At 44.9% G+C, this 27,499-nt stretch overlaps 1 protein-coding gene across 4 annotated transcripts in view; it reads left to right on the top strand.

Moving 5' to 3' along the window:
- The window catches only part of RETREG1 (reticulophagy regulator 1), a 124,709-nt gene that overhangs the window by 60,081 nt on the left and 37,129 nt on the right, over positions 1-27,499 (top strand). The window contains exon 1 of one of the 4 annotated variants that reach the window (XM_048224304.2): positions 23,935-25,068. The exons of the other annotated variants lie outside the window; for them this stretch is intronic. Coding sequence (XP_048080261.1) covers positions 25,034-25,068 — 35 coding nt within the window. The 5' untranslated portion in view covers positions 23,935-25,033. Of the gene's footprint in view, positions 1-23,934; positions 25,069-27,499 lie in introns of those variants that run through there. 4 annotated transcript variants of the gene reach the window in all.

Below are 27,499 nucleotides of genomic sequence, written 5' to 3'. Positions count from 1 at the left end.
GAGTGACTCATTCCCATGTGTGTGTGCAAATTTCCTGAAGGGATTGGAACCAAAGGGCTTCAGCTTCTCAATTTTTAAGATCCTTTCTGCAATAATGGAGTTCGTGGTAAAAGTGAATGCATTACTTAGCCCTGGTCTGTATCTACACAAGGCCTGTGCCTCTGGGTGACAGAAACATGAATCCCAAGCTCTGACTCAAGCCTCATTAGCTCTGCCCCGTTAGGCAGGTACACTCTGTCCTCTCAAGTTTGATCAATTATTGACTTCATAAATGACTCTGCTCAATAAACAAGCATAATGAGGTAATTGACTTGCTCCTAAGAAATGTACAGGGGCTTAAAATGCACCAATAGGACAGAGATCATTGGCATAGGAAATGAAACTTTAATTTAGTTGGGAGATCTGGGCCAGACTGAGAAAGATGTTCACCTTGGATCCCTAGATCCCCATTAAAAAGGGCCCCAAAGCACTGATTTTTGTAAATTTACTCCCTGGATGTCTGTCCTAACCAATGAAGCAGTCAAGCAGATAAATTATAATGCATTTTACATCTTAAAAGATCATTTACATGTGTATTTCCCTTGGGCAGAATTCTTATCTGTTCATTTAAAAGTGTCCTACACATTTTCTACCCTGAGCAAACCGTTCTTTGAAAAGAAAAGTTATTTTAAAACATGCCATTCAGTTCAGGCATATTTGATACGTGGAGAATCTGGGACCAGTGATTACTTGACATCTGAATGTCTGGTGAATAAAATACTCATTAAATTTTGACAGTTACTCAAAACATGTTCATGGCAACGAAGTGATGGGACCTGCCTTTAACGATAGTAAAGGGACACGACAGGACACGGATACCGGGACAGTTGGCTTTCTTGGTGGTGGTTGGGAGGGGACCAGGGGGCCCGGGCATGGGACGGCAAACAGAATGCAGTTTGTGCGGGGACCCAGCGAGCAGGAGGAGGTGAGGCTGGGCACCGCAGGACCAGGGGCTGCCTTTTGACCTTTCCTGTCTGGCTCGCTAAGTCCCCGCCCTAGATTACGAAACATGTTCTGCAGATTATTTCCAGAGGGCACACATCTCTTTGGTGACAGCTTATTTCTGGATTCCTGGTGCAAATGTCTGGCCGCTGATGACATTCAGGGGTGTGTTTCATGGCCCATCATCTGATTAGTCACTGAATGCTAAGGACTCTCCCGGCTGGCTTAGGGTCAGAGCATGTGAGCGCAGGAGCAAAGAACCTTGCTGATTTCCCCCAGGCTCCTTCTAACAGGCCTTCAGGTCTGGTGTCCCCCTTTATGGACATCCACAGCCCCGTGGAATTGAACTGCTGGGGCCCTTCCCAGAGCAGTGATCTTTCAGCAGAGTTCTCTGAGGCTTCTCGTGGTGAAATGTCAAGCTTTATGTCCTAAGAGAAGATTTCAGTCACCTCTGAAAAATCTCAGAATGCAAAAGGAGCCTGTAACTGGTTCTTAACAAAGAGTCCTCAGCTTTGCTTTGAAGAAGGGTGCTTTCATTCCATTTTCAGTTCTGGGGTGAGGTACTGAGAGGTGGGGCATCCCGGTTAGACAGACTGGAGTTCACACCCTTCTCTACCTTACTGTGCTCACCTATGAAATGGGTGCAATAATAGAAACCCCTTCCCAGGGGTGCCTGGGTGGCTCAGTTGGTTAAGGGTCCTGGGATCGAGTCCCACATCGGACTTCTTGCTCCACGGGGAGCCTGCTTCTCCCTCTCCCTGTGCCCCTCCCCCAATGTCTCAAATAAATAAATAAAATCTAAGAAAGAAAGAAAGAAAGAAAGAAAGAAAGAAAGAAAGAAAAGAAAGAAAAGAAAAGAAACCCCTTACCAGAGTTTTGGAGAGGCTTGAATGAACTGTGTGTCCAGCATTTAACCCAGAATGGCACACATGCGGTTCGTCTGAACTGTCACTGTCACTGTGACTGGTTATCTTCATCTATGAGAAGTGAAAGAGCCCTGATTTGCAGCCACTTCTGTGCTCAGATCAAGACTCCCCAGGGGAGCCAGGAGACCCACTAATCTCCCAGCTGCCCAGAGCAGTCACCTCCCAGATGCCCCAAGCCTGGCGGCTAGGTCCTCAGAGTCGGAGCTAGGTGCCATCTACCAGGTTTTAGGTAAGGCAGGAGGGATGGTGCTTGAGTTTCTGAGTCTGCTCCAAGGCCAGGGGCTGCGCAGCCCTGGCATCTTGTCTGGATTTGGGGCCCTGCTTGAACTCTGTGTTGACCTCACACACATCAGTAAAACAAAGGGGCTGAGTTGATCCTGTGCTCCTTCCCGAGAACATACTGGAATCTACTAGAGAGCTGAATTCCCCTATATTCTGGGAATATCTTCAGGGCTGAGGATTCCTGTGCTTTATCCATCTGACGTGTGGTCCAGAAGCAGCGGCTCCTGCCTGCAGTCTGAGAGAGCAGTCCCGGCAGGAGTCACACTCTCTCCTTGGCCTGAGCAGGTAAAGGCCAGGCCGTGTGAATGCACACTGCTGCAGGCTGCAGCCCCTCTTCTCCTGTTCCCCGCACCCACCCCCCCATCCGTGCCTCCCGTCATCCTTTCCCTTTACAGAAATACAGACTTTGTTTGATCTGCAGTCCTAACCACGCACCACGCACAACTCACGCCCATGGCCCGCATTGTAGCTGCTGCAGATGTTAGCAACTGTCAGCTTTGCTGATGAGGCCTGGACGCCCAGCCCGGCAGCTTCAGGCAGAGGAGAGGAGGCATTTCCAGAACAGGCTCCGAGGCACACTGCCTGTGGCTTCAACCAGCAGTTTTAACAGGTACCTGACCCTGGGCAAGTCCCAAAACCTCCAAGCCTCATTTCTTCGCTTTTAATACGTGGGAAGTGCTATTTAATTTGGGCGTCGTGGTGAGGATGAAAGCATGGGGAGACCTGCACGGTGCCTGGCTCTCGGTCAGGGCTCCGGGAACAAGACTGGTTCTTGTGTTTGTCTGGCTGTCTGAGGCCAGCTGGTCGGTCCTGCTCAAGGTGCACACTCATGTTCTAAGGGACAAGACAGGCGGAGTGAGATTGGCATGGGGCTGGTCAGAGGAAGAGTAGGGAAGGATCCAGAAGGGCAGTCAGTCGAGATCAGGCCTTTTGCCATTTTGGACTGTTGTGGCATGAGGTGCAAAGCAGAGCCCCTTTTCCGACCATGGATATAGTCTCCTCTACTCCGAGGGCTCCTCTTGGGTGGGCCCCAGGCAAACCCATATTTTAAAAACATCCTTTTAGTCTGCCAGGATGCTCTCCCAAAACCAGAGTCTGAGACGAACTCAGCAGCCCATAGTTACAAGGCATCCAACTCTGATTTGTATAAAATGCCATCTCAGCCGTCCTTCTTTGGTTTGGCGCCTTCAACACTGTGCACGGATCTCCAGGCTTCCGGCAGACGCTGTCGCACGCCATGACCATTCGCGTGTTTTCCATGCAGCGTACCCTGACACGTCTGTGGAGTTCATGTTTCCCGTGGGGATGAGGCAGTAAAGGACGGGAAATGGGACACGTGTGTCCTGAGACCTGGGTGTCTTGGTGGCACGTTGGGAAAGAAGTTGAATGTGTTGGAGTGTTGGTGAGCTCAGGTCCCAGGGCTGAACCAGCCCGGTGATTTGGGGTTTTGTGAGGTGATCTTCTGTGTTCATAGTCCTTGTCACCCTTGTCGCCACCACGAGTAATCAGATTCTTCATATTTGAAGGCAAAAGGAGTGAATTTGGGTTCTGTCCACACTGCCCGGCTTCAGGGCATTTTGTGAGAGCTTATGTCTGTGAACGGACAAGTGGCTCACTGATGTCAGGGCGACCGCTGGGAAGAGGCAGGTTTCTTCTTGAAAGCTGGCCTGCAAATGTCCATCCATCCCAGCCTTTGGATGGTTCATTTCGACCAAGGGAAGTGAAATGGGTGGGCGGGAGAGGTGGGCTCCAAAGGAGAGAAAAGGATTTGTAAAATACTCTTGTATGGCACCGTGAACTTTCAAATCAGTTACACATGGCAGCTAGCACTTCCATCAACCCCAACGCAGTGTGCATCCAGAAACGACACCCCCCATTCAGGGGAGGGCTTTCTCTCTGCACGTGGAATCCCTGAAATCAAGTAGAACATTCCGATCTTGTAAGGTTGCAAATACATTTGTGTACATTCGAGGGAGAGAGCAAGAAAGAAAAAAGCACTATTGGCTTTCTAGTTTAAATGCTCCCTCCTTAGGACCCAGCTTCTCATAGCCTTTAACAGAATGGGTCTTTATGTGCTCACTTGTTTAATATCCAGCTTTTCTAGCACATTGGGAGCTCCATGAAGCAGAGACCAGGCCTCCTTTTCCACTCCTGTATGCCCAGGGCCTAGCACCATGCCTGACACTTATGAAGTGCTCAATAAAAATGTTTGGTAAGTGAATGAGCGATCTGTGTCCCTTAAAGAGACCATCATTTCCAGAAGAAAGATGATAGCAAAAGACATTGCCTTCCGGACATTTGGCAGGGATATTTTGCCAATGTGGCAATCCCTGATACAGAGTATAATTCTGAGGGGGCTTCTACTCTTAGCAAATTAATACGATGGAGCGTCTGAGTCTTATGTGAAAAGTGACTAGTAAAAACTCAGAAGAGGGAAATGAGAGCTGGCCAGAATTGAAGTGTGAATGTTGCTATGAGTACAGAAATACACGGGCTACCCCTTCTGAATCATTCACACATTATCACATGATTGCCTTGGCCTTGATAAGGTTGGCTGGAATAAGCAGGGTAATCTCTCCTCTCCACCCGCTCTATACGTCATCGCTCTCCAGCAGGGTTGGCCCAGTGTGGAGCGGGCTGCACTTCAGACGATAACCTTGGGGGGCATCCCTCCATTCGGCTTCAGACCAGCGGGTAGCTGGTGTCTTGGTTCTTAGAGTATGTGTAGACGGTGTAGTTCTCACACATAATTGCAGTCTCAGCTGCTCTGAACATACTCTGATGCTCATTTTTTGTTGTTGCTGTTGATAAAATGTTCTTTATTGTGAATCTGTGGGTGTAGGGAAACTATGTCCTTCTTTTTGGCTGCCCAAAAAGGACTTTCCCATGAAGGGGAATTTTCTGCCTTGGGAGACCCTGTCTTCCCTCAGCAGAAGCTGGAGCTCACTTCCTCAGGCTTCTTTGAAGCTAGGTGGTATCCACATCCCCCAGCTCCACCAGCCAGGTACACAGACGCCATTTTGAATTATGAAGCTGGTAATGAAGAAAGCAGACTTAAAGGAATCTGTTCTGGTGTGGGTGGCAGTCAATCCACGCCTTCTGCAAGGATGTAGTGGTGAGAGTTCTAGAGTGTCCAGAGTTTCCTGGGCTGCCCACATGCATCCATCAGTAATCCTGATGGAGCAGTTCTGTGGTGAGATTTTGGTGGCATTTGTGACCTGTTTTCTGGCCCTTCTAGAGTCTCCCTGGGCTTCCCTTTTGTGAATTCCTTTTCTGTCCAAAACAGCCAGAATAAGTCAGTCTTACTTGCCACCAGGAACCTTGGACGATTCTATGGGTCATTCAAGTCCTAGACCCATGAAGGTGTGAAATATCACCATAATCACCTTTGACTTCCTGTTGGACCACTGCGGGTTACCATATAGACAGTTGTCCTTCCTGAGCGTCAGTCAAGAAAGGCTTAGACCTGGAGACCTCTAACTCGGTCTTCCTTTGGGTTAGTTCCTCCCCAGTTGAAGTTTTCCATTTGTCCTGGGAGATGGGAAGGAATGGGGTAGTGATCATACTCTTGAGTTAAACAGTTAAGAGAATCTTGGAATTTTGGTGTTCATCTTGTCAACCGCTGAAGTATGCATTTCAGTCTTTTGTAAATTCCCTTCAACTCTAAAGTCTAGAATCCAAGATAAACATCTTTCTAAAATTCCTTCACCTTTTTTGGGATCATTCCAAAGTCCCACATGCAATGAACTCAGATAACATATTGTATAAATTCATGTTTGTCTTTCTGTTGGGATTTGCTATTAATTTTGTGGGATGAAATGATTCTAAATTAGCTATCTTCAAAGTTATATTGTTGTTTTAAATTTTACCACAGTCTTTTCCATGAGCTATATTATATGAGCTCGAATAGTTTACAAAAAAAAGATCCTGATGAACAAGGATGCCCTGTTGCTTATTCAAGGCTGACTTGCACTGTGGTCACTCCAACTATAACTGCATGCTGAGAAATCATGCAATTATCTTCATATTCAGGTAATTTGCAGACATTTCTTGAGAAATACACAGATCATACAGGTACACTTTGTAAAAAGTTTTTTATTTTTTTAAGATTTTATTTATTTATTTGAGAGAGAGAGGGCTAGAGGAGGAGCAGAGTGGAAGGAAGAGGAAGGGGGAAAGAATCTCAAGCAGACTGAGCTGAGCACAGAGCCTGACCCTGGGGCTTGATCTCACAACCCCACGATCATGACCTGAGTCGAAACCAAGAGTTGGATGCTCAACCCACTGAGCCACCCAGGAGCCCCTGTAAAAAAATTTTAAGTTGTATGTAGGTCATTGCTTTAGTCTTTCCCTTCATTGTCTCCATGGAGACCCAGCATGAGGAAACAAAAGGGAAAAAAAAAAAAAAACCTTTTTGAACACTAAGAGGTAAATTGAGATGAAATCTCTGATGTTCTAGAAAACTGCATTATCACCTCGATACCCAGAGACTCAAGTGATAAGCCAGTGACATTCAATGTCATTGGATTTCCATTGGCTATCAGGGCACCTTGTTTGATCTGCGTCTGCCTTCCTGTGTCTACTTTTTAAGGAATATTTCCTAGGCGGAGGAGGACATGGGTCTATTCCCTCCCTCCCAGCAGTCCACGTACCGGAACAGGGTCTGACACATTCCCTGATGCTCTCCTAACCAATGGCCCTTCCTCGGGTGAAAAGGAGCCTTTCTGCTGGGGGAGGCCTTCCGAATCAGGTTACTCACGGCGTGTGCTGGGAAAGAGAAGCCCAACTCAGAGCTGCCCACTGCCTCATTTGTTAAGAGAAACCTTGTTTAATGCTGGGTGAGTGGAACTTCTATTCACAACCCCTTCGGTTCCCACGGACGACGCCTCCCCGGTGGCCATCAATGCATCTGAATTGTCTTGTTTCTGCCTGGAATCCCCCTTTTCACCCCAGACCCCAGCACTTCCTTCGCTGTCACTGAGACATCACTTTTCAGGGAAGCCTTCCTGCTCGCCACGCTCTCCAGGCCTGTCTCTCAGGCTCACCCTGTGATTCCATATATCACTCTATACTTTCCCGTCCTAGTAGCACTGATCACATGGCTCTGTAATCTCTTGTTGATTTGTCGGACTTACACTTGGGGATGATAGGGACCATTGCTAATCTTTGCCCTCCTAGCGCTTGGCCTGCAATTGGCATTAGTAAATGAATCAGTCATTTAACCAAACTATGTAATCAATAAGATCTGTGATGAGTCTAGAACTGTGGTATGAGCAATGGGTGGTTCAAGAGAAGGAAAACAGCCCTGGCTCAGCCACTGACAAGCTCTGTGGCCCCGGGCAAGGTCCTTAGCCTCTCAACCTCAGTCTCTGTAACTGTGTACCTTCCTCAAGACATTTTTAAGGATTATATGAAACAATTAACCGAAAGCATTTGATATGTAGTAAACACCCCTTAGCTGCTATTATTATCATCTGTCATCAAAAGTGGCCTGGCTAGCAGGATTGAGGGACTCAAAATGAAGGAACAGGAGATCTGAAAGATTGTTTCATTCATTCATTCCTTGTGTTGATGAAAGTCAGAGAAAGGAAAGATCATTGTGATTGGAGAGAGCAGTGTGAAAAATGTGAGATTGAAGCTCTTCATCTCTTGGGTGTTGTTTTAAAGCAAACACTTACGTGGGACAGTCAAAATGCCCGCACTCTTCCAGTATTATGCATGTAATTATTTTCTCATTCAATCTGTTATACTGAATCCAGTCCACTTTACAACATAACATATGCACCAAGTCTTCACAAGCGTATGCAGTACTACTATTATCCCACTTTACAGGTGAGGAAATAGGCACAGAAGTGTTAAGTGACTTGCCTGAGGTCACACAGCCAGCAGGTGGTAGCGTCAGCATCAGACCCAGGCAGGCTGGCTCCAGGGGTCACGTGGCAGAAGTGCCCCTCGGAGCACATGCACCGTGCCCAGCACAATGAGAGGATCGGACACCAGACACTGCCCTTTAGTGGTTTACTGCTCAGGCAAGGACTTACAAACCCCTTGTGAAATAAATGAGATTTAGAAACAGACCAGAGGACTCTAGCGGGGTTGGGTTTCCTGGATGCAGTCTGTGAGGTGGAGAGGAACATACAGTGTGTCTATGAGGACCTCCTGGGAAGGGAGGACAAGGAGGAGCAGGCAGAGGGGACGTGAAGCTGCCAGGTTGCCTGGCCTTCTGGGGCAGGGGGGACCATCTTGAGTGACGGCAGGGCAGGGGAAGGGAGTACAGAGCACAGCCCTCTGGGTGCAGGTCGAGCTACGTTAGGCTGTGCTTGGACTTGATTGAGGGTGATTGAAACAGAAACTGGCGATAAACCTGACCACCATGCGGGATGAACACGAATGGGGGAACCTGAGGATAGTGTCTGTGCACCTGAAGGACACATAAGGTTAAATTCCACTCTCTACCTTGTGACACCTCCAGGTGGACTGACAGAATGTGCACTGATGCAGTTAAGGGCATGAAAAAAGTTCGCTTAAAGTTGTTGCAATAGCTGGGAACTCATCAAGACGCTGGTGCTCAGAGGTCCGGCTTGCTGTTGAACGTGGCCGTCAAATAGCCCTCAATTGTCTTCGGTGGGATGGTGATTTATTAAATCAGATGTTGCTCCATGAAAAGAGTGTCTCTGGTTTGTTAAATTACCACACTGACAGCAAGGGCGGCTGGTTTGATTTGCACCTGATACGATAAGAGGCTAATTATATGGCAGGGTGACCCACAGGGCAGGGGACGATCTCAGTCATAGCAACACAATATTTATCCGGACAGCAGATAGTCAAGCTGCTAATTCCAGATGCAATCTTTTCCAGGGACTCAGCCAATGCAATAAAAAACAACTTTCCCCATTGCTCACACAGGCACCCTCTGGTTCTCGGAAATACAACCACAGGTTATTTCTTGTCAGTTACCGATGTAAACCGTATTTACTGATGACCTTTTTAATAAGTATTTTTGTATGAAATAATCACCATTCAGAAAGGCTGATCAGTGACAGGGCACCAACACACAGAATCCCAGAAATCTTTGCTTTCCTTTGTGCACTTCAAAAATAGAATTTCAGACTTTATTTCTTTTAATTTGTAGATTTCATCTGATTACTAAAGGAATGCATACATGGGAGAAGCTTTGAAAATGCACAAAAGAAAGCAGACAAAAGAAAAGAATCCTAGAGATAATCACTAGTAATATTGGGGTAATAGTTCCTTCCAGATGGTTTTCTCGAATCAATTATAAACAGACACATATTCTTTTCTAATTTATGGGGGTGTGCCTGTGTATAAAATACAGGAGTTGGCAAACAATGGCTTGCACTCATTCTTATTGATTGTCTGTGTTGCAACATGGGAGGTGAGTAGCTGTGAAGAGACCATATGGCCCACAAACCTGAAAATATTTACTCTCTGACCGATGACAGAAAGCTTTTTCAGCCTGTTTACAATGTCAGGAGTCCTGTTGCCATTAGATGTTCTTCAGAATTGTGTGTTCTAGTGGGTAGTTGGAAGTTCTCCTTGCTTCCACTTGTCCCTTATTCCTGATGGAGCACATTCAGTCCAGCGGTAAACCTACTCGGCTCCATTTCTAGGATGTGTCCTGGTCACCCCTTCCCCCCACCCATCAGCCCCTTGAACCTGTGCCAGCTCTCATCCCTCACTGGCCCCCTCTCCTCCCTCGATCACGAAGAGCTGGTCTCCACACACCAGCCAGAGTTAGCTGTTTTGATGACTTCCCATTCCATCCAGAATGCAGCATGTGCTAACACGGGGGGGACCTCGGCTGTGATGCCTGCCTACCCGCCAGGATCCCAAAAAAGCTTTTGGCCACCTGGAATTTATGGGCTTCCAGGCATATAAATTAAAAGGGTCCAGTTTGGGGGTGCCTGGGTGGCTCAGGTGGTTGGACATCTGCCTTCAGCTTGGGTCGTGATCTGCACGGGGCTCCCTGAGCTCAGAGGGGAGCCTGCTTCTCCCTCTGCCTGCCCCTCCCCCCGCTTGCGCATGCACTCTCTCTCTCTTCCTCTCTCTCCTGCACGTGCACTCTCTCTCTGTCAAATAAATAAATCTTTAAAAAAAAAAAAAAAAGAAAGGTCCGGTTTTCTACTCATACTAATTGTAACCACTTCATAATGACTGTTTGCTGATTTAGTTATGTTCATCATATAAAATCACATCTAATTTACATCCTGTGTTAGCTTGGAAATGCTGCTTTTTCTGTTCTCCCTTTATGCCCATTTTATTGAAACTAGGGCCACTTTCTGAGAGTAACATATTTGCCAGAACAAGTTGTCGTCACTCCTAAGTTGTGATGGAGCACTTTAAAAAACCAGTCACTGGAAATCGTACCAGCCAAGCTATAAACAACTATTTGGAACAGTCTTTTTTTTTTTTTTTTTTAGTTTTATCTTTTTTTTCCAGTCTTACTGAGATAGAGCTGAGATATAACGTTGTATAAGTTGAAGATGTACAACCTAATGGTTAGATACATGTAGTTTTGCAAAATGATGACCACGGTAAGATTAGTTAACACCCATCACCCCCTATAGTTAACAAATTTTTTTTCCCATGGAGTGAGAACTTTCAAAATCTCCTCTCTCCGTAAATTTACAATATAGTGTTGTTAACTGAAGTCATTGGGCTGTGCATGTGTCCCCAGGACTTATTTGTCCTAAAACTGGAAATTTGTGCACTTCGACCACCTTCACCCAGTCTCTCCACCCCCTGCCCCTGGCAACAACCCATCTGTCCATCAGTCTTTACCATGTGACCACTTACTATATTATTTTTTCAATGAATTTCTCTTATAAATATTTTAATTCCAGTGTAGTTAACATACAGTGTTATATTAGTTTCAGGTGTATAATATAGTGATTCAGCCCTTCCATACAACACCCCATGCTCATCACGACAAGTGCCCTCCTTCATCCCCATCACCTATTTCACCCATCCCCCATCCCTTTTGAAATCAATTTCTGAAAGGCATATTTACAATAACACTTAGCCCCTTTGATTGTGAGATCACACCCCTACAAATAATAATGAAATCTGATAAATGCCCTTTTCTTTCTCTTTATACTGTTGCTTGTTGTTTCTTTCTTTCTTCTTCTTTTTTTTTTTTAACCAATTCTATCAGGTAACCTTTACGACATCTAAAAGCTTCCCCAGCTAGCAGTGATGGAGGTCATTTCCGTCATTCTTCTTCCCCGAGCACTTTTCTGTTTACAATAGAGAAATTGAACGTGCAGCCCTAGTGTATGACAGATTTTGAGCACAAGCATGTGGCCATATCCTCTTTTTCAGGGATAATTTCAAGTAAAACCAAACAAAGCATGTTTTAAAGGGATGACTGTTCCCCTGTGGGGGACCCTGAGAGGTACCGCCAGGTCCCCCTTTGGGAATGAACCCTCATTAATACCCCTCCTAGGAAGAGCCTCGCCTTTGTGTTGAGGGTTTGTAAATAGTGAAGAGCCTAGGAACAACTGTTTCTCATTTTGGCAAGGCTCCCTGTCCATCTCCTTACTTGAGAGCAGTGGTACTTTCCTGGGGGAGAAGGGGACTCATCCTGGAAAGCATGTGTACGCACAGTGTCCCCTCTTGCACATCTCTCTGCAGCTGGTGCTTCCTGTCCTCTGTTACAGCTTCAGACATGGCACGTCCCTTGCTCTTCACCTACATTTAGGGCTTGAGGTGATTTTAAATTTTAACTGCTCGTGATGGACCCAGAAGCCGGTCAGGAGTCGTCTTACACGAGTCACTACCCTCCACAGTTTTCCATACGACTCATGGTTTCATTGTCTCATTAAGTCAAGTTTGATATAAACAATCTGCGTTGGTTATAAATAAGCGGATTGAAAGCAGCATCTGGCCATGTGAATCCACTATGAAAATTTATGGTGGACTGTGTGTGTGGCGTTGCCATGGTTTGATGCTAAAAGTAGGTGCAGGTAAAGAAGCCAAGTCTCTCGTTTCCATTTTTAAACCGTGAACTTCCTCTAGTACTCAAAATAGGAAAGAAACATGAAAGGTAAGGACAAATGGCACACATGGAAAGGAAACCTGAAGTTGGGTTTGATCCTGGAAGTTTTATCAGCGTAAAGGAAAAAAAAATGGCAGGTTGTTCCGGGCTTTCATGAGAACACATTGGAAGCATTGGTGAGCTCACACGTGCACTCAGCTCCCCTCCAGCGGCTCGGCTCATGCCAAGGAGCACACACAGCGCCCTGTCTTGCATATGTCCGTGGAGGTGGGTGCGCTGGTTTCTGTTACCCTGACTCAGGCCACCTCTGCCCGCTGGGTTCGGTCCTGGTGTCGCCTCTTGGCTGGTGCTGAGTGGGAAGGGAGCAAGATCACCTTGCGGGGTACTGGGTCCACTGTGGGTAGCCCCGGGCTCAGCGGGAGAGTGCGGGCCAAGGCTGGACGGGTGGAGTGGAGCGATGCCAAGAGGGCAGTGAGGCGGCCTCTCCGGGTGTCTGAAGGCGTGGGAAGAGGAGTCATCGGAAAGGGCAGGTGGGCAGAAACCAGTTTGTGGCAGGAATGGTTGGAGCAATGCGATCGATAACGTGGTGCTAGATTCTCACCCAAATGAGAAGTTCGTATGAGTCCAGCTGAGTCTTCACCGATACGAATGATTGAAGAAATAAGTGAATGAGGGAGGGGGACTAATCCACTTTATAGAGGAATTCCAGATCATGTAGGAGGTGGAGCTGTGGCCCTGTGCATCGCCCCCTCCCCTGTGAACGGGAGCTGGACTTAGACTTGCTTTCAGACTACAGCGTGGAAAGGCAAACACAATACCCTTATAATGGAGAATGCTGGCAAACACGGCCTTTTCCAAGTGAGCAAGTCCACATCACCAGGGAGCAGTCATGTGGACGTCACGAACGGCTGACATGCTGAGGAGAAGGGCCCTTCACCTCCATGAACTTTTTCCCTAAAACCCACAATCTCAGTCTAACCGTGAGAAAAACTTCAGACAAACCCGAGTTGAGGGGCATTCTCCGGAATACTTGATACCTCCAGAATAGTGCTCAGAGCTGCGAAGGTGGGGAAACTAAGGCAAAGCCGAGCAGGTCTCAGACCACAGGAGGCTAAGAAGATAGGACAACTGAATGCAGTGTGGTGCCTCAGATGGGATCCTGGAAGAGGAAAAGGAAGTGTGTGGGGGTGGAAATTGGTGAGATCCAAATGAAGTCTGGGCTTTCGTTCCTAGTGACGTCCCAGTGCTGGAGTTTTGTTGTGACAAATGTACCGGGGTCATAAAAGTTGTTCACCCAGGGTGACAACGTGGGGGGAGGGGGTATATGGGGGCTCTCTGTACCATCTTTGTCCCTCTTCTACAAATCTAAAATTCTTCCAAAACTTAAAATGTATTAAAATAAAACAAGTTGGTGTATGCTTATGGAAGACAAGCTCTGGATCCTGGAGGAAACCCCTCATAAGGAATTTCTGGAAACAGGAAGTCGGGGTTGAACACCATCAGAGCCTCACTGGACCTGGTTTCTCTTCTGAGGTCCTTTTACAGTCCACGTTTGGATTTGTCTCTATTTTTAAAGCTCATGGCTTTGCTAGTCACGGACGGGGTTCTGCTCATACCCTGATAGATGCAAAGTCACTATGGGACGCCTTAACATTGCTATGAGCAGATCATTCGGAACCGTGTGGTGGCTGAAAGGAGGGAAACCACATTTCCAAGAGACCAGGTTTATTATCAGTCCGACAGTGGTTGAGGCGCTAAGGAGACGCCGTCCCTGTTAGGTTATTGGAGGGATCTGCCCTCCACAAGAAGCGGCTGTGAGGTCTCTTAGGGCCCTCTTCTTTTCCACTTATCAAGACCAGCATCTTGATAAGTTGTTGCATCTGCTTCTAAAGGAACTGGCTCCTCTTCACAAATGCCTAAAGGCTGTAGGATATTGGCCCAGGAGCACGTTTCCCCAAACCCCATTGCCTGGAGGAGAGGTTCTTTCAGTGTCTGAGGAGATCGCTCGTCCCTCAGGCTGGGTCAGCAGGTGGAACTCATCCAGCCAAGGCCACAGAGGTGCCAGATGGCACATGGTGAAAAGGGACGAGGAGGCTTTCTGGTCACCCAGCCCATAGCCTCAAAACCATATGGAAATAATGATTAACTGTTGTAGGACTGTTAAGCTGAAAAGTCTTCTTTTCAGTTTGGCTTCTCCACAAAATACTGGGTGAATGTATAGCCAGGAAGCATCTTATCAGTTGCTATTTAAAGAATGAAAAATAAGTTTTAACACTGACATAAGCAAAATGTGATAAGGAAGATCAACATATAACAACAGTCTTACACAATCCATAGTTAAACAGCTTATGATTGCCTGTCTAGCATTATATTTTTAAGCTCAAGAGAGGACGTTTGTTTTGAGCTGTGTGCCACTCTTGGAGAATCCCTCCGATCCTTACCATCCACACAGACGTCTGTCTCTGCCGCTCATGGCCTTAGAAATTTTCCATTTCCTGATGTTTGCTAAGAGCAGTGGGACCTGCCAGAGTTCTTTCTCTCTTACAGCTATTTGTTCTAAATTTCTTGGAACCAGAGATTCTCTGTTGAGGACCTTCACCCCTGAAACACACATGCAGACTTAGAAGAGAGCTTTAAAGAAGAAAGCAAGCAAGACTATTCAGGACGAGTGTGCTCTGCAGATGGATTGAACCAATGAGAACATTTGGCTTTGATATTTACCAATGTGTATATTCCTCCTGGAGTTTTAGAAAAGTGGTGGTTTTTTTTTCTTTTTCTCTTCTTCTTCTTCTTCTTCTTCTTCTTCTTCTTCTTCTTGTTTTCTGTAGGGGAGGTTGGGGATGGATGGGAGGAAGAAGAGAGAAAGAAATCAGCTTGATACAGAGATATGTCAACTGTTTTAAGGAGAGGAGTGGGGAAGTAAGTAGAAGAGAAACTGGTTGCAGGTGACCAACACGCCCTCGGAGAGGGGATCCCACACCAGAGGTTGTAGAGGTCGTGTTTGGCGCAGTGAAATGGGTCTCAAGAAATGCAGGACACAACACGAAAACAAGCCAGTGCCATGTGACGCAGGAGGTCCCAGCAGCTGCCCTGTTTCACAGTGTCTTCTTCTTGGGGCTTCCTTGAGCCATTGCCAGACTGCCTTTTCTTCCTCCTGCCCGTGTTTCCCGAGGCTACTCCTGTGCTCTGTTCACCGCCACTTCCTGCTCTTCTCCCCCGTCTGCCCTTACCCCACCCTTCCTGTTGTGAACCCACTGACTACTCAAAAGGGTTATATGCAGTGTTCATGCTTTGCTTCTTGGATTCCAATGGTCATTAACTCCTAAATATCGCAGTTTAAAAATCAACCTACAGTGAACCCTTGAACAGTGTAAGTGTTAGGGCTGCCAATCCCCTACACAGTTGATGAATCCAGGTGTAACTTTTAAATCCTCAAGAACATTACTCATAGCATTCTGTTGACCAGAAGCCTTACTGATAATATGAACAGTTGATTAACACATGTTTTGTATGTTATGTGTCTTATATGCTATATTCTAATGAAGTGCTAGAGAAAAGAAAATGTTATTAAGAAAATCATAAGGGATGTCTGGGTGGCTCAGTCGGTTAAATGTCTGACTCTTAACTTCAATGCACGTTGTGATCTCAGGGTCATGGGGTCAAGCTCTGCACGGGGCTTCACGCTCAGCATGGAGTCTGCTTGAGATTATCTCTCACCCTCTCCCTCTGCCCCTCCCCCACAACTTGTACCATCTCTCCAAAAAAAATCATAACAGAAAATACATTTACAACCCTATACTGTATTTATCAGAAAAAAAAATTCACATTTAAGTGGAGCCATGTTGTTCAAGGGTCAACTATATAGTGAACTTTTTAAAAGAAACGTATTTGGTCAGTTAGGACATGAGTATGCCCCTATAGAGATCAGCATGACAAAGACCTAGGGGCACAGCACAGAACTCTCGGAGGCTCTTGAGTCTTTACGGTGTCCCTATTAGCCTTTCTACCCCCACCTTCTCTCCATTTCTTGACCCCCTTTCCCCTCCGGCCATTTGCTGACTCTTCCCCCAGATTGCTATCCTTCCACTCCTGCCCTTTTCGTCCCTCCTGGGCCGGCTGGCTTCTCTGGCATCCCTTGGTCATACCCACACCGTACTTTCCAGATAGCTTTGCTTCATCACACCACTTTGGGGGCAGGGCACAGTTCCACCCATGGCAGGGTCAGATGGCGGGTGTAGCGTGGACTGGACTGGAAAGGCGTCAGCGGCACTAGCTGGCCAACCTGAGTGTCCGTGGCACAGTTGGGTCCAGTGGGGTCCCTACCGACACCCAAACAAATTATGTGACAATCCGGCACAAATCGACAAAATGGAAGTTCCAACAAATAGGGGTCAGAAATGGTGAGGTATTGGGTCCTGCAGTCGGTGACCTGAACAGGTGCACCGATGAGCATGACGGGGTCTGTTATTAATCATACCAGGATGTGAGGTGCAGCTGGTGACTGTCCTAGGCTGGGAAATAGGTTGACTACGATGACACCCCCAAAAAAGGGCGAAGGTCAAGCAGAAAAGGGACTTCAGGGGCTCCGTGGCTTGGTTTTAGAGTGCTATCTATTTTTGGATGAAAAGAAATTTGAAGAAAACACTCTGTGTGCTAAGCTTAAAAAAAGTGAAAAGGTAAAAAATGGGTAACTGGGTTGATTCTGTTCTCATTATTATGAAAAGAGACTGAGGAAAAAGGTTCCCACTTTCTCTTCCAGGCTGGGCTGTCCAGAGGATCTAGGTCACAGTTTTTCCACTGTATCTTGAGCAACTCTGAATTTCCAAGGACTCGATTCAGGGGCTGCCTTTCGGGGGGATGGAGGCCAAGTTTCGGTACCCTGCTCCCCCTTTAAACCTGAGTAACTCTTTCTGGTGGCTGTATCTTTTATATACTAAAGTTTGTTATAACATTTGGGGGAAAAAAGTTTTTATTGCTCTGAAAGTCACGGATCTAGGACAAGTCTCAGTATGATTCCACCAACCAGAAAGCAAGAGAGAGGGTACCATCTTTCTCATCACTGTGTGCGTTGTGATTGTCCATCAGATTTTTCGTCTTTGCTGAGTGGTGTGATTCACACCACATACACCTAGGGTCACTTGATGCCTTGATTTTTTTTTTTAATCTGAAGGAAAAAAATATTCTTTTTTACTTTATTCCAAAAATAGACTGACTTTGATAATAGCAAACATCCTCTGTTGGGAACACTGGAGATCTTTGCTGGGAGATTGAGGTAGGTGGGGAAACGGAATTCGTACACCTTTGAGTCAGTGGTTGAAGGGAAGGCTCACGTGTTTTCTTTTCCTCCTTTCAACCAATACCTGTCTGCTACCAAAGAGTTAACTCCTCAAAGACAGAAACTGTTACTAGTCTGGCTTGAGAGAAAATCCTGGAGCTTGAGAGTTCTGCTGGAGGTGTGCTTCAGAAGGTCTTGTTTCCCAGGTGAAAGAGCAGGGATTTTTTTTTCCTAGTTTTTTTTTTTTTTTTTAAGATATTTTTCATTAGAGATAGAAGCCACAGAAAAATTCCTCTTTCATTTAAAAGTCAATTTTTTTCTTTTTTGTATTTTAAAAACAATTTTTTTTCTTATAAGGGCAACTTGTATGTACTTGTACTGAAAAATAGAAAACAAAGATGGGCAAAAAGAATAAAATGAAAAATATTCATCATTTCCTTAAGCCATGGAAGAAAACCATGATTAACCCCTCAGTGTAGATCCTTGGAAATGTTTTTCCTTTCCTTCCACTCCCTCCCCCCCTTGTCTTCTTAGTTTCCCTTTCTTCAGACATATCTTTCCAGGTGTTTTCATCAATAGATAAAAGTATATTTTTAAGTAAATGGGATTATACACCTTCTCTGTTGTCTCTTTTTTAGCTAACCGATGTCATGGAAAGATTTTAATAACACTCTCATCCTTTTTAGCAGCAGCATGGAATCTCATTGCCCAAAAATTCAGTTAATCCCTTAAGGATAGGCCTCTAGGTTGTTTGGGTTTCTTGCAGTTATAGGGATGCGTATGTTTATTTTATCTCTCCATTTAAAATTTTTTGTATGATGTATACGGTACATAAAATATTCACAAATAACATGACATGACATTGAAAATATATATGCTTGGGGCGCCCAAATGGCTCAGTAGGTTGGGCGTCTGGCTCTTGGTTTCGGCTTGGGTCATGATCTCGACGTTGTGGGATCCAGCCCTGTGTCAGGCTCCAGGCTCAGCGTGGAGTCAGCTTGGGACTGTTTCTCTGCCTCAGCTCATGCAGCACGTACTCTCTCTCTTCCTCTCTCCCTAAAATAAATAAATCTTCTTAAAAATGTAATTAATATATACATATATATGCTTATAATTTATAATCACACAGTACATTTGCAGGGCATGTACTTCTTGGAGTATTTGGTCATAAGCATTTGGTTGCCCTTAGCCTAGGCAGCAGAGGAGACCAGACTGAACTAAGACAAAAAACAGACCGAGCGCAGAATCTCAGGGTGGCTTACAAACGTAGCTCAATGTGTTCAAGCATCAGTGAGTCTTCTCTGTGTGTAAGGAAGAGGGAAGAGAGAATACAGCTCCCATTTCTCTGCCCCTGTTGACCATTTGGAACATTTCTTCACTTACGTAACTTATATTTGGTAATAATATCACCTAAAAATACTAGTTTGTTCTGTTCTAGAGGCTAGCTCTACCATGCTTTGTACTGTTGCTGAATAACGAACTGGGAGGTTCATTGCCTGCTCTGGGAGGGAGGGATTCAGATAGCAGTTATGTAAACAGATAGTAAGATGACATGTTGCTAAATTTTATGGCGAAATTGCGTCAGACTAATGGCGTTGAGAATGATATGAGGGATTACTTTTCTGAAAAAGGAACGAAATGAGGGAAGAAATAGAAAAGCTTCAGGGAGGGACAGGTTGCTGAGATGGTGGTTCCTCTTTGGATTTGATTTTTGGAGATATGTGTGGGACTTCCAGGAGTTAAAAGATACATCAAGGCACATTATAAATTTTAAGAGTTTATGTGTGCAAAAATCAGTTTGAATCAGGTGGCACCAAGCTAGAAGTGATTAGGAGCCCTCCCTGGGCAGGAGCCAGGGGAAGACTTCAGTAGAGACTACGTGGAAACAAAGCAAGGCAATTATTTGATTGGCTGTAGCTCAAGTGGTTGCCTTATTTGGGAAAGCCTATTGGATGCTTGCGATGGCTCATCCTTAGGTGAACCTTGAGGCATTTATAGGCTTACGTTTTGGTTTGCTAACGCAGGATACTAGAGCCTGAGAACCATCTCAGTCTAATGGCCTCCTGGCTTCATGCAGCACAGGTTAAGATGGTTAGTGATCAGTGGTGTGGGGGTAAATTTTAAACAACCGGCTCACAGTGGGTAGGGAGGAGCCGGCTGATTTGTTGTATTTGCCGATTTCTACAGTGTAAATGCTCCCACCATGGCCGACTTGAAGTACCTACTTTTTGTCACTGAACACGAGAGGGGAGAGATAGGAACAGTTTCCATGAGCTAGTTAGACACAGCTCCCATGCACCACAGCTGGCATTCTGGAGTGTGTGTGGCGGGGAATATAGGTTTGGGCATAGAGGTGGGGGTTAAAATCTGGGAAGAGAGAGATTTCCTAGGGAGATCATATAGCATGAAAGGGGAGGTGGGCCGTGTTAGAGCTCTAGGACTGTGCTCGCAAAGTGGGGGTCCCTTGCCAGCAACATCAGCAGCACCTGGGGCCAGATTCGTGGCACATCCCTGGTCTGCAGAATTAGAGTGGCCAAGGGTGGGGAGGGCCTGCCTTCAAGATCACCTATGTTGGAGAGCCAGTTAGAAGAGGGGCACCTTGAGAGACCGAGAAATAGTGTTGAGAGAAGCTGGAGCTGCGCACAGGAGTGGAGTGTTTGAGCCAAGCATGGGGACAGTGCCAGGACAGAGGGACAGCAGTGCCAGGGTCATGGTGGGGGCAGAAGTTTGGCTGTAACTGGTGAGGAGTGATGACCACAGACCACTGGTCAGGACCTTCAGCTGTAACGAACAGAAGACAGAGCTTAGTAACTAGAAGGGACCTGTATGGTCAGTGATGTGGTTTCTGGGAGAGGCCTGGATATACTTGTGGCTAAAGGAAAGAGCTAGTAGAATTCGGGAGGGTCCTGAACCAACAAGAAGGAGATGGGATAGGGGCGCCTGGGTGGCTCAGTCAGTTAAGCGTCTGCCTTCGGCTCAGGTCATGATCCAGGGCCCTGGGATCGAGCCCTGCATCATGTCAGGCTCCCTGCTCAGCAGGAGGTCCACTTTCCCTCTGCCCCTTCCCCTGCTCTCTCTCCCAAATAAATGAAATCTTTAGGGGAAAAAAAAAAGAGAGATGGCATAACTGGTGGCACAAATTGGAGAAGCGAGGAGGGGAGGGAATCAAGAACTCAGGACACAGCCTGGCCTTGGAGAAGTTACTTATAGGATCTTGTCTTCAGAGGCTGGAGAGAAGGAGGGATGGAGAAGATATTAGCATATGAACTAAATGTTTTGGTGCACTCTTCTAATACTGTCCTCTTCATTGTCTTTTATAAATCTCTATCCTCTTCCCTTTTGATTAAAAGCAATAATGGGGTCGCCTGTGTGGTTCAGTCTGTTAAGTATCTGACTCTTGATCTCGGCTTGGGTCATGATCTCAGGGTTGTGAGATCAAGTCCCGTGTCTGGCTCCATGCTGGACATAGAGTCTGCTTAAGATTCTCTCTCTGTCTCTCTGCCTCTCACCCCCCCCCCAAAAAAAAAGCGATTCTGGAAATGTTTCTGAAGCAGTTGGTAAGATTGTGTTAGCCAGTCTGTTCTCACAGTAACTTTTGTTTTATGTCTAACTTAAACCAATTTTGGCAGAGAAGAAGAGAATCAAAGTTCTAGAGCTGTACAGACCACTAGAAATATAATGCAGGCTACATATATAAATTAAAATTTCTAGAAGCCACGTTAAATAAAAAACAAGGGAAATTAATTTTAATAATTTATTGTATTTTATTGATATGTCCAAAATATTATCATTTCAGCATGTAGTCAATGTGAAAATTAGTAACAAGATATTTTACATTCTTTTTTTTCTACTGCATCTTCACGTCTGCACCAGCCACACTTCCAGTGCTCAGTGGCTGCCATATTGGATGGTATGGCTCCGGAGGGTCCGCACAGTTTGTGAAGAAATTAAAATGTGTCTATTCTTAGAAGGTGACAAACTCTTTGTCACCTCTTTGATCAAACTCTAGTCAGCCTCCTCTGAGCTCTTTTGCAGCTAGGCTATATCCTTGGGTATGTTCTCAAGAACCCAGTTTTTTGGGGGTTTTTTCTTAAATTTTTATTTGAGTAATCTCTACACCCCACATGGGGCTCGAACTCATAACCCCGAGATCAATAGTCACCTTCTCCTCTGACCGAGCAGCCAGGTGCTCCTCAAAAATGCAGTTTTAGCAAGAATCCTGTCAGATCATTTTAGTGAGAATCCCTCCCCCTTGACATTTGATGACTCTCCATCTCTGACCAAATTCCTCATCTCCCAACACCCCCAGGTAATATCCCATCAGCCTGGCCTGCCTTCAGCAAGAATTCTGTCAGGCCAACTTAGCAAACAACTACCCTTCCTGTCTTAGTAATTTTCTGTCCACCAATGATGACCCCACTTCCACACCCACAACTTGGCCATTCATGCTAATATTGCCCTGTAACCTCCAAGAGAGGGAGAGTCCCTCCTATCATCTCTGATAGAAAGTTCCAGAGCCTTAGTGAAAGCTGTTATAAAAGAATGGGAAGAAAAAACTCAAACCAATGATATGTGAAAAGAAAAAGGAGCATCAAGAGAAGTAGACAATTACCTTTGATATGGCAATGATTTTCTTAGCTCATATAAACTGCAAAAAAATTAAAAAATGTTTATTTAATGTATATTACTAAAAATGCATACATATTTTGGAATAGTACGGATACAAGAAAACTTGAACTATGGAAGTGTCTGGCCACAGGAGCTTTTGCTGTGAATGTGTGGGCTCTGCTGTCTCTTCAGGCAGAGGAGTGACAAGGACACTCTGCACTGCAGTCTCTCCTGGTCTGTCCACAGTGGGTCAGCCCAACTCTACGGGGTCCCTGTTCCAGCATCTGAGAATGTTGGAAAGCTTCTAGGGCCCTCAGAGTCTCTCCCATGTGTGTGTGCTCTGAGTCCTTACCTTCAGGATGTTCAGTGGATTTCAGGTCAGCAGTGATGGGGAACCCCTGCAAAGACAGCTCCCCCCTCCCAGGGCTGAAGATGTCCCCAATGCCAGGAAGCCACGTGCTGTGTCAGCCACGTAGCTTCACTCTGGTCTGTTACCTATGCCATCCCTGTTTCCCCTCCTTGTCCTTGCGAATTTCAGAAATTAACACAAGTATACATGAAGGGGGAATCCGTGGTTGGAGCAAGTAATTTAAAAATGCATGAAGGAGTGCTAAAGGAATTATTTTAATAAATATTTCATGGTAGTAACGAGCACATTCATCTGTTACAGCACCAATCACGTCATTGTCCTCTAACACCGAGAGGCAGATTTCAGGAGCATATTCAGTTCTGTTCTAAACAGCAACTGGAGTTTGGCAACAGCTGCACTTAGGTATACAAAAAAGTAGTAAAACAGGAGTTTAGGAGAACAAAAGGTAAAATTAACAGGATAGAATTGTTAAAACGGAGAGTTAGAGACTAGAATTAGCTTTTTGTTGTTGATAACTTTAAATAAAAGTGCTGACATATTCTCACTGATGAGGTTTTCAGTGTCTGAACTTTTCAGTTCTTTAACCCTGGCATTTCTCACAACGCCACACGTTGCTTTGGGTCTGAGCGGCACCTGCACGACCTGGTCCTTGGAACTGTGCTAGGACTGTTTGCCTTCGAGGTCAACAATATTTGAGTTATGTGTTTGAGTACCTGCACTGACTTAATCTTAGACTTTGAAGTCTAGAGCTTTAGATCTTGTGTGAGGTATTAAAGAATAGTCAGAACTGTGGCAAAGAATAGCTCACAGTATCCAAAAGAGAATAGGTTCGCGTGCTACCCATTTCAACTTCTCAATTCTTTGATGTTCTAGAAATCACACATGTAAGCATAAAATGTACAGTAAATATATATTGCTATGTAGTGATGGTGGAACGCACGCATTTTTAAAAGAAAAGTGTATTGTTGCTTAATAATTAGATCTTGCTTACTATGTTACCTAACATTCCCAATCAGGGAAAAAAAAGGATTTTAACTTTTTTTTTTTTTTTAAGATTTTATTTATTTATTCGACAGAGAGACAGCCAGCGAGAGAGGGAACACAAGCAGGGGGAGTGGGAGAGGAAGAAGCAGACTCCTAGAGGAGGAGCCCGATGTGGGGCTCGATCCCAGAACGCTGGGATCACACCCTGAGCCGAAGGCAGATGCTTAACAACTGCGCCACCCAGGCGCCCCGGATTTTAACTTTTTATACAAAGCTTTTAGGGTCTATTCCTAAAAGAATCTCAGTAATATTTCTCCTAGCCTTTTTTTTTTCTTTAATGAGGAAGGAGCTACACTTTCTTTTTTTTATTGAGATATGATTGACACATAACATATTCATTTCAGGCATACAGCATAATGATTTGATATTCGTATGTCTTGGGAAATGATCACCACCGTAAGTCTAGTTAACATCCAGCAGCACACACAGTTACTATTTTTTTTCTTGTGATGAGAACTTTAAAGATCGACTTTCTCAGCACCTTTCAAATAGGTGATACAGTGTTGCTAGCTGTCGTGAGCATGCTGGACATTACATCCCCAGGACTTATTTTATAACAGCAAGTATGTACCTTTCCACCATCTAGGTCCAGCCTTTTCTTCTAGCCTCTTTGGAAGCAAGAAAACTTGAAGTCATTTTTGTCCTGCTCTTAGAAGCTGCAGCCAATGAGGGTACTTGGTGATTGATTACTCCAACAGGGTGATGAGCCAAGCTATAAAAATATCTCAGGCACATAGCCCAGCCACGCGCCAGTGTCAGGCTGCTTCCTGATGACAGAGGGAAGTCTGTGGGAGAAGTCCTGTTGCCCAAAGGAACACATGGACTCATTCGTGTGCAAACTCATTCTGAGTTGAGAAATCTAGATGACCCAAAGGAAGATTTTCTTGCAAAACAGCGTCCCTCAAAACACAGTTGTTTCTTGGTGTTGTTTTTCTTTTCAGTAAAAGATCTTTTGCTGAGTGGCTGAGCATTCTCAGAACAAACAAAGCTCTCAGCTCTGGCATGTACGGCCCATTTCACTCTCCACCCCCAGCCTCCTCCTATGAGTTGGAGATCTGATAGCCCAGCCTGGAGTTTTAGGCTCCCCGCGGCCACACCACCCTTCGATGGGTGCCTTATCATGCCACGGGGGGGAAAAAAAAAGGAAAGAGAAAGAGTGGGCAGGTCTAGGGAAGTCATCCCAATAAAGGTTAATAGCTGGGCAGTGACACCGTCTCACGCCACTAAAGAGAAAATGCTTGCTCCCAGCTGCCTGTCACGGTACTGGGAGTAAGAGGTGACCTATTTATTTTTAGAAGGGGACAGTCATCATAACCCGGCTCTTAGCTTCATTCAAAGCAGGCAGGTGCTTTGGAAGTTTGTAAACACCTACTTTCTGAATAAGGGAGGAGTGCTTTTTTCCCAAGAGGAAGGGACTTGACGGCTGGGGATCTTCCCTCCTGATACTTGCTGCTGAGTGGAGAAGAAGAGTTTCTAGCACACAAGGGCTGCAGCCCCGTCCACTTGGTCAGTGTTTTTACAGGGCAGAAATGCCTGAAGCTGACGACTTTGGACCAGGCCAAAGGTAATTCCGATATGTATTTATTTTGTCTCAAGTCTATTTTATTTGCTAGTTGTCTTTTTGAAAACGTTATCACTAATTTCGAAAGTAGTTTAAAATTAAAACGAAGAATTATGCCATTCCTCATTTCCAGGAATGGAATTTTCTTGAACATTAAGAGAGAAACATAAGATTCACTAAATAGACACTTAGAAGCATAGGCAAATAAGTGTTTTTCTGGAACAAGGAAGGGGATGTCCTGAATTTTTACAGAAGTGTTTCCCCCTGTAGCACATAGAATCTACTTGAATTTTTTGGTGTTTGATTTTTAGCTTGACCTGACAGTTATTGGAAATCTAAGCTAGTGAATATTTTGTAAAATGTTTGAACATTTCCAAAGGTTAAACGTTAGGCCAATATACCAGTTTTGACCTTACTATACTTTTTTTCTGCCACAGTTCTTATCTCTGGCAATGTGATCCGTTGGCCCCCACGTGCGGTACAATAACTGTATCAGTGTTTTGTTAACACTGGGCTCTAGGAAGGGGGTAGAGCCAGGAAGAGAGGCAGGTTCTCAGAAGAGAAGCATAATATAATTCCTGCTAACATGGGCAGAACGTGTGCCCGTCGGGAAAGTCTCCATTTCTGGCCCTGTGGCTGTGTGCACAAAATTTGTATGAATTAGTTCCACTGGAATTCTAGGTAGGGTCATTGAGATTCAGAGATGAAGGAGAAAGAAAGCTGTTGGAAAAGTTGGGGGCGGCGCCTGGGTGGCTCAGTCGACAGAGCATCCCAACTCTTGATTTCAGCTCAGGTCATGATCTTGGGGTCCTGGGATCGAGCCCCCCATGAGGCACCGTGCTCACCAGGGAGTCTGCTTGGGAGTCTCTCTCTCTCCCTCTGCCTTCCCCCCACCCCATCCTGTGAGCGCACAGGCACGCTCCCTCTCAGATCTCTCAAATAAATAAATCTTATGAAAAAAAAAAAAGAAAAGGGATTAAATGACAATCTTATTGTCAGAAAAAGTAGAAACTGGTAACTCTTTAGGAACAGGAATGCCCAAATATTTTTTTTGTCCTTCTGTTAAAGATAAGCATCCCTTAAAGGCACAGCATAGGGATTATAGTCAATGGTATTAGAGCATTGTGTGGTGACGGATGGTGGCTATGCCTGTGGTGAGCACAGCGTAATATATCAGTCAATATACAATCACTGTGTTGCACACCTGAAACTAATGTAACATTGTGTGCCAATCATACGCCTTCCAAACAAGAGAAAAAAGATACAAATCCCTTTTCAGCCATGGCTACGTGGTGTGTGTATGTGTGAGTCTGTGTGTGTGTTGACTATAATCAGTTGTACTATCTCCTTAAAGGATTCTTTGTAGGTTTTTCGTCTTTATTTCCTTCCAGATTCCTTCCCAGTACATTAAAGGGGACATTCAGTTGACATTTAATTTAATAAACAACTTTATATATAAAATGAGACATTAAATCAAGTACTTGAAGATGTTTACAGAAGTGCTAGATTTGGGATGACATGGACTAACCAGTTAAGAAAACATTTTCAGAGAAATGTAAATGCCAGTTTCGGTTTGAGATGATGGGTTGATCTACTAATATTGTGTCCCCTGCCGCCCATTTGAACATTTCTGAAAGCAGGACTTTCTCTTTTTCTCTTTGTGTCCTGGCATTCCTGCCAACTCTCTGTGTAGAATTTTGCACAGGATGAGCATTTTCAATAAATACTTGTTGAATGTATTTTAAAAGCATTTTAGACCTGCAGTAAATATCTAGGGAGTCTGATCATCTTAGAAACTGATTTGGCAGAAATGTAGTAAAGATGACTTTAATGAAATGTAATATTATCACAATTAAATTAAATAGTAATTTTTGGTAATTATAAATATTTTGAATGAACTTTTTCAGATGTAAAGTAAACAAACATAAGATCTTTTTCTCAGAATGTTTTACTGGTTACAAAGGATAAACAGACAAGAAGAAGACTCTGTAAGTATATGTAATATACATATATCTAATAACAGTTTTTACCAAGCACTAATAGTATATTTTCTGAAAATGGGAGACTCTCTCTCCCTCCTTTGAAGCGATGGACCCCTGCCCGCACTTTTTATTTCAATGAGATAAATGCCAGCTTTTAACAGGTGGTGGTTTTCTATACAATATACTTTGTTCACCTCATTTTTCCCCCCTGTCTGTGCAGAAAGTTAGAAAGGGCACCCCAGACAGGGGAAAATTTAGAGCTAGACCAGAAATAAAATATTGCACTTGAGAGGGAATTTTACTCTTGCTAAATCTGAGATTGGACGCCGTTGGATAACTGCTCTGATGCCATGTCCACAAGAGAAATAACTATTCTAGTCTTGTGTCTGCAGACAGAACTGGCTCTTAGAGCTCACATTCAACAGCTTCTCGTTGAATGTCACGTTCAGGTT

The sequence above is a fragment of the Ursus arctos genome, unplaced genomic scaffold, assembly GCF_023065955.2.
Source record: "Ursus arctos isolate Adak ecotype North America unplaced genomic scaffold, UrsArc2.0 scaffold_15, whole genome shotgun sequence".
Taxonomy (NCBI): Eukaryota; Metazoa; Chordata; class Mammalia; order Carnivora; family Ursidae; genus Ursus; species Ursus arctos.
Note: the sequence above shows the minus strand (reverse complement) of the source record. Positions and strands in the feature narration are given on the sequence as shown.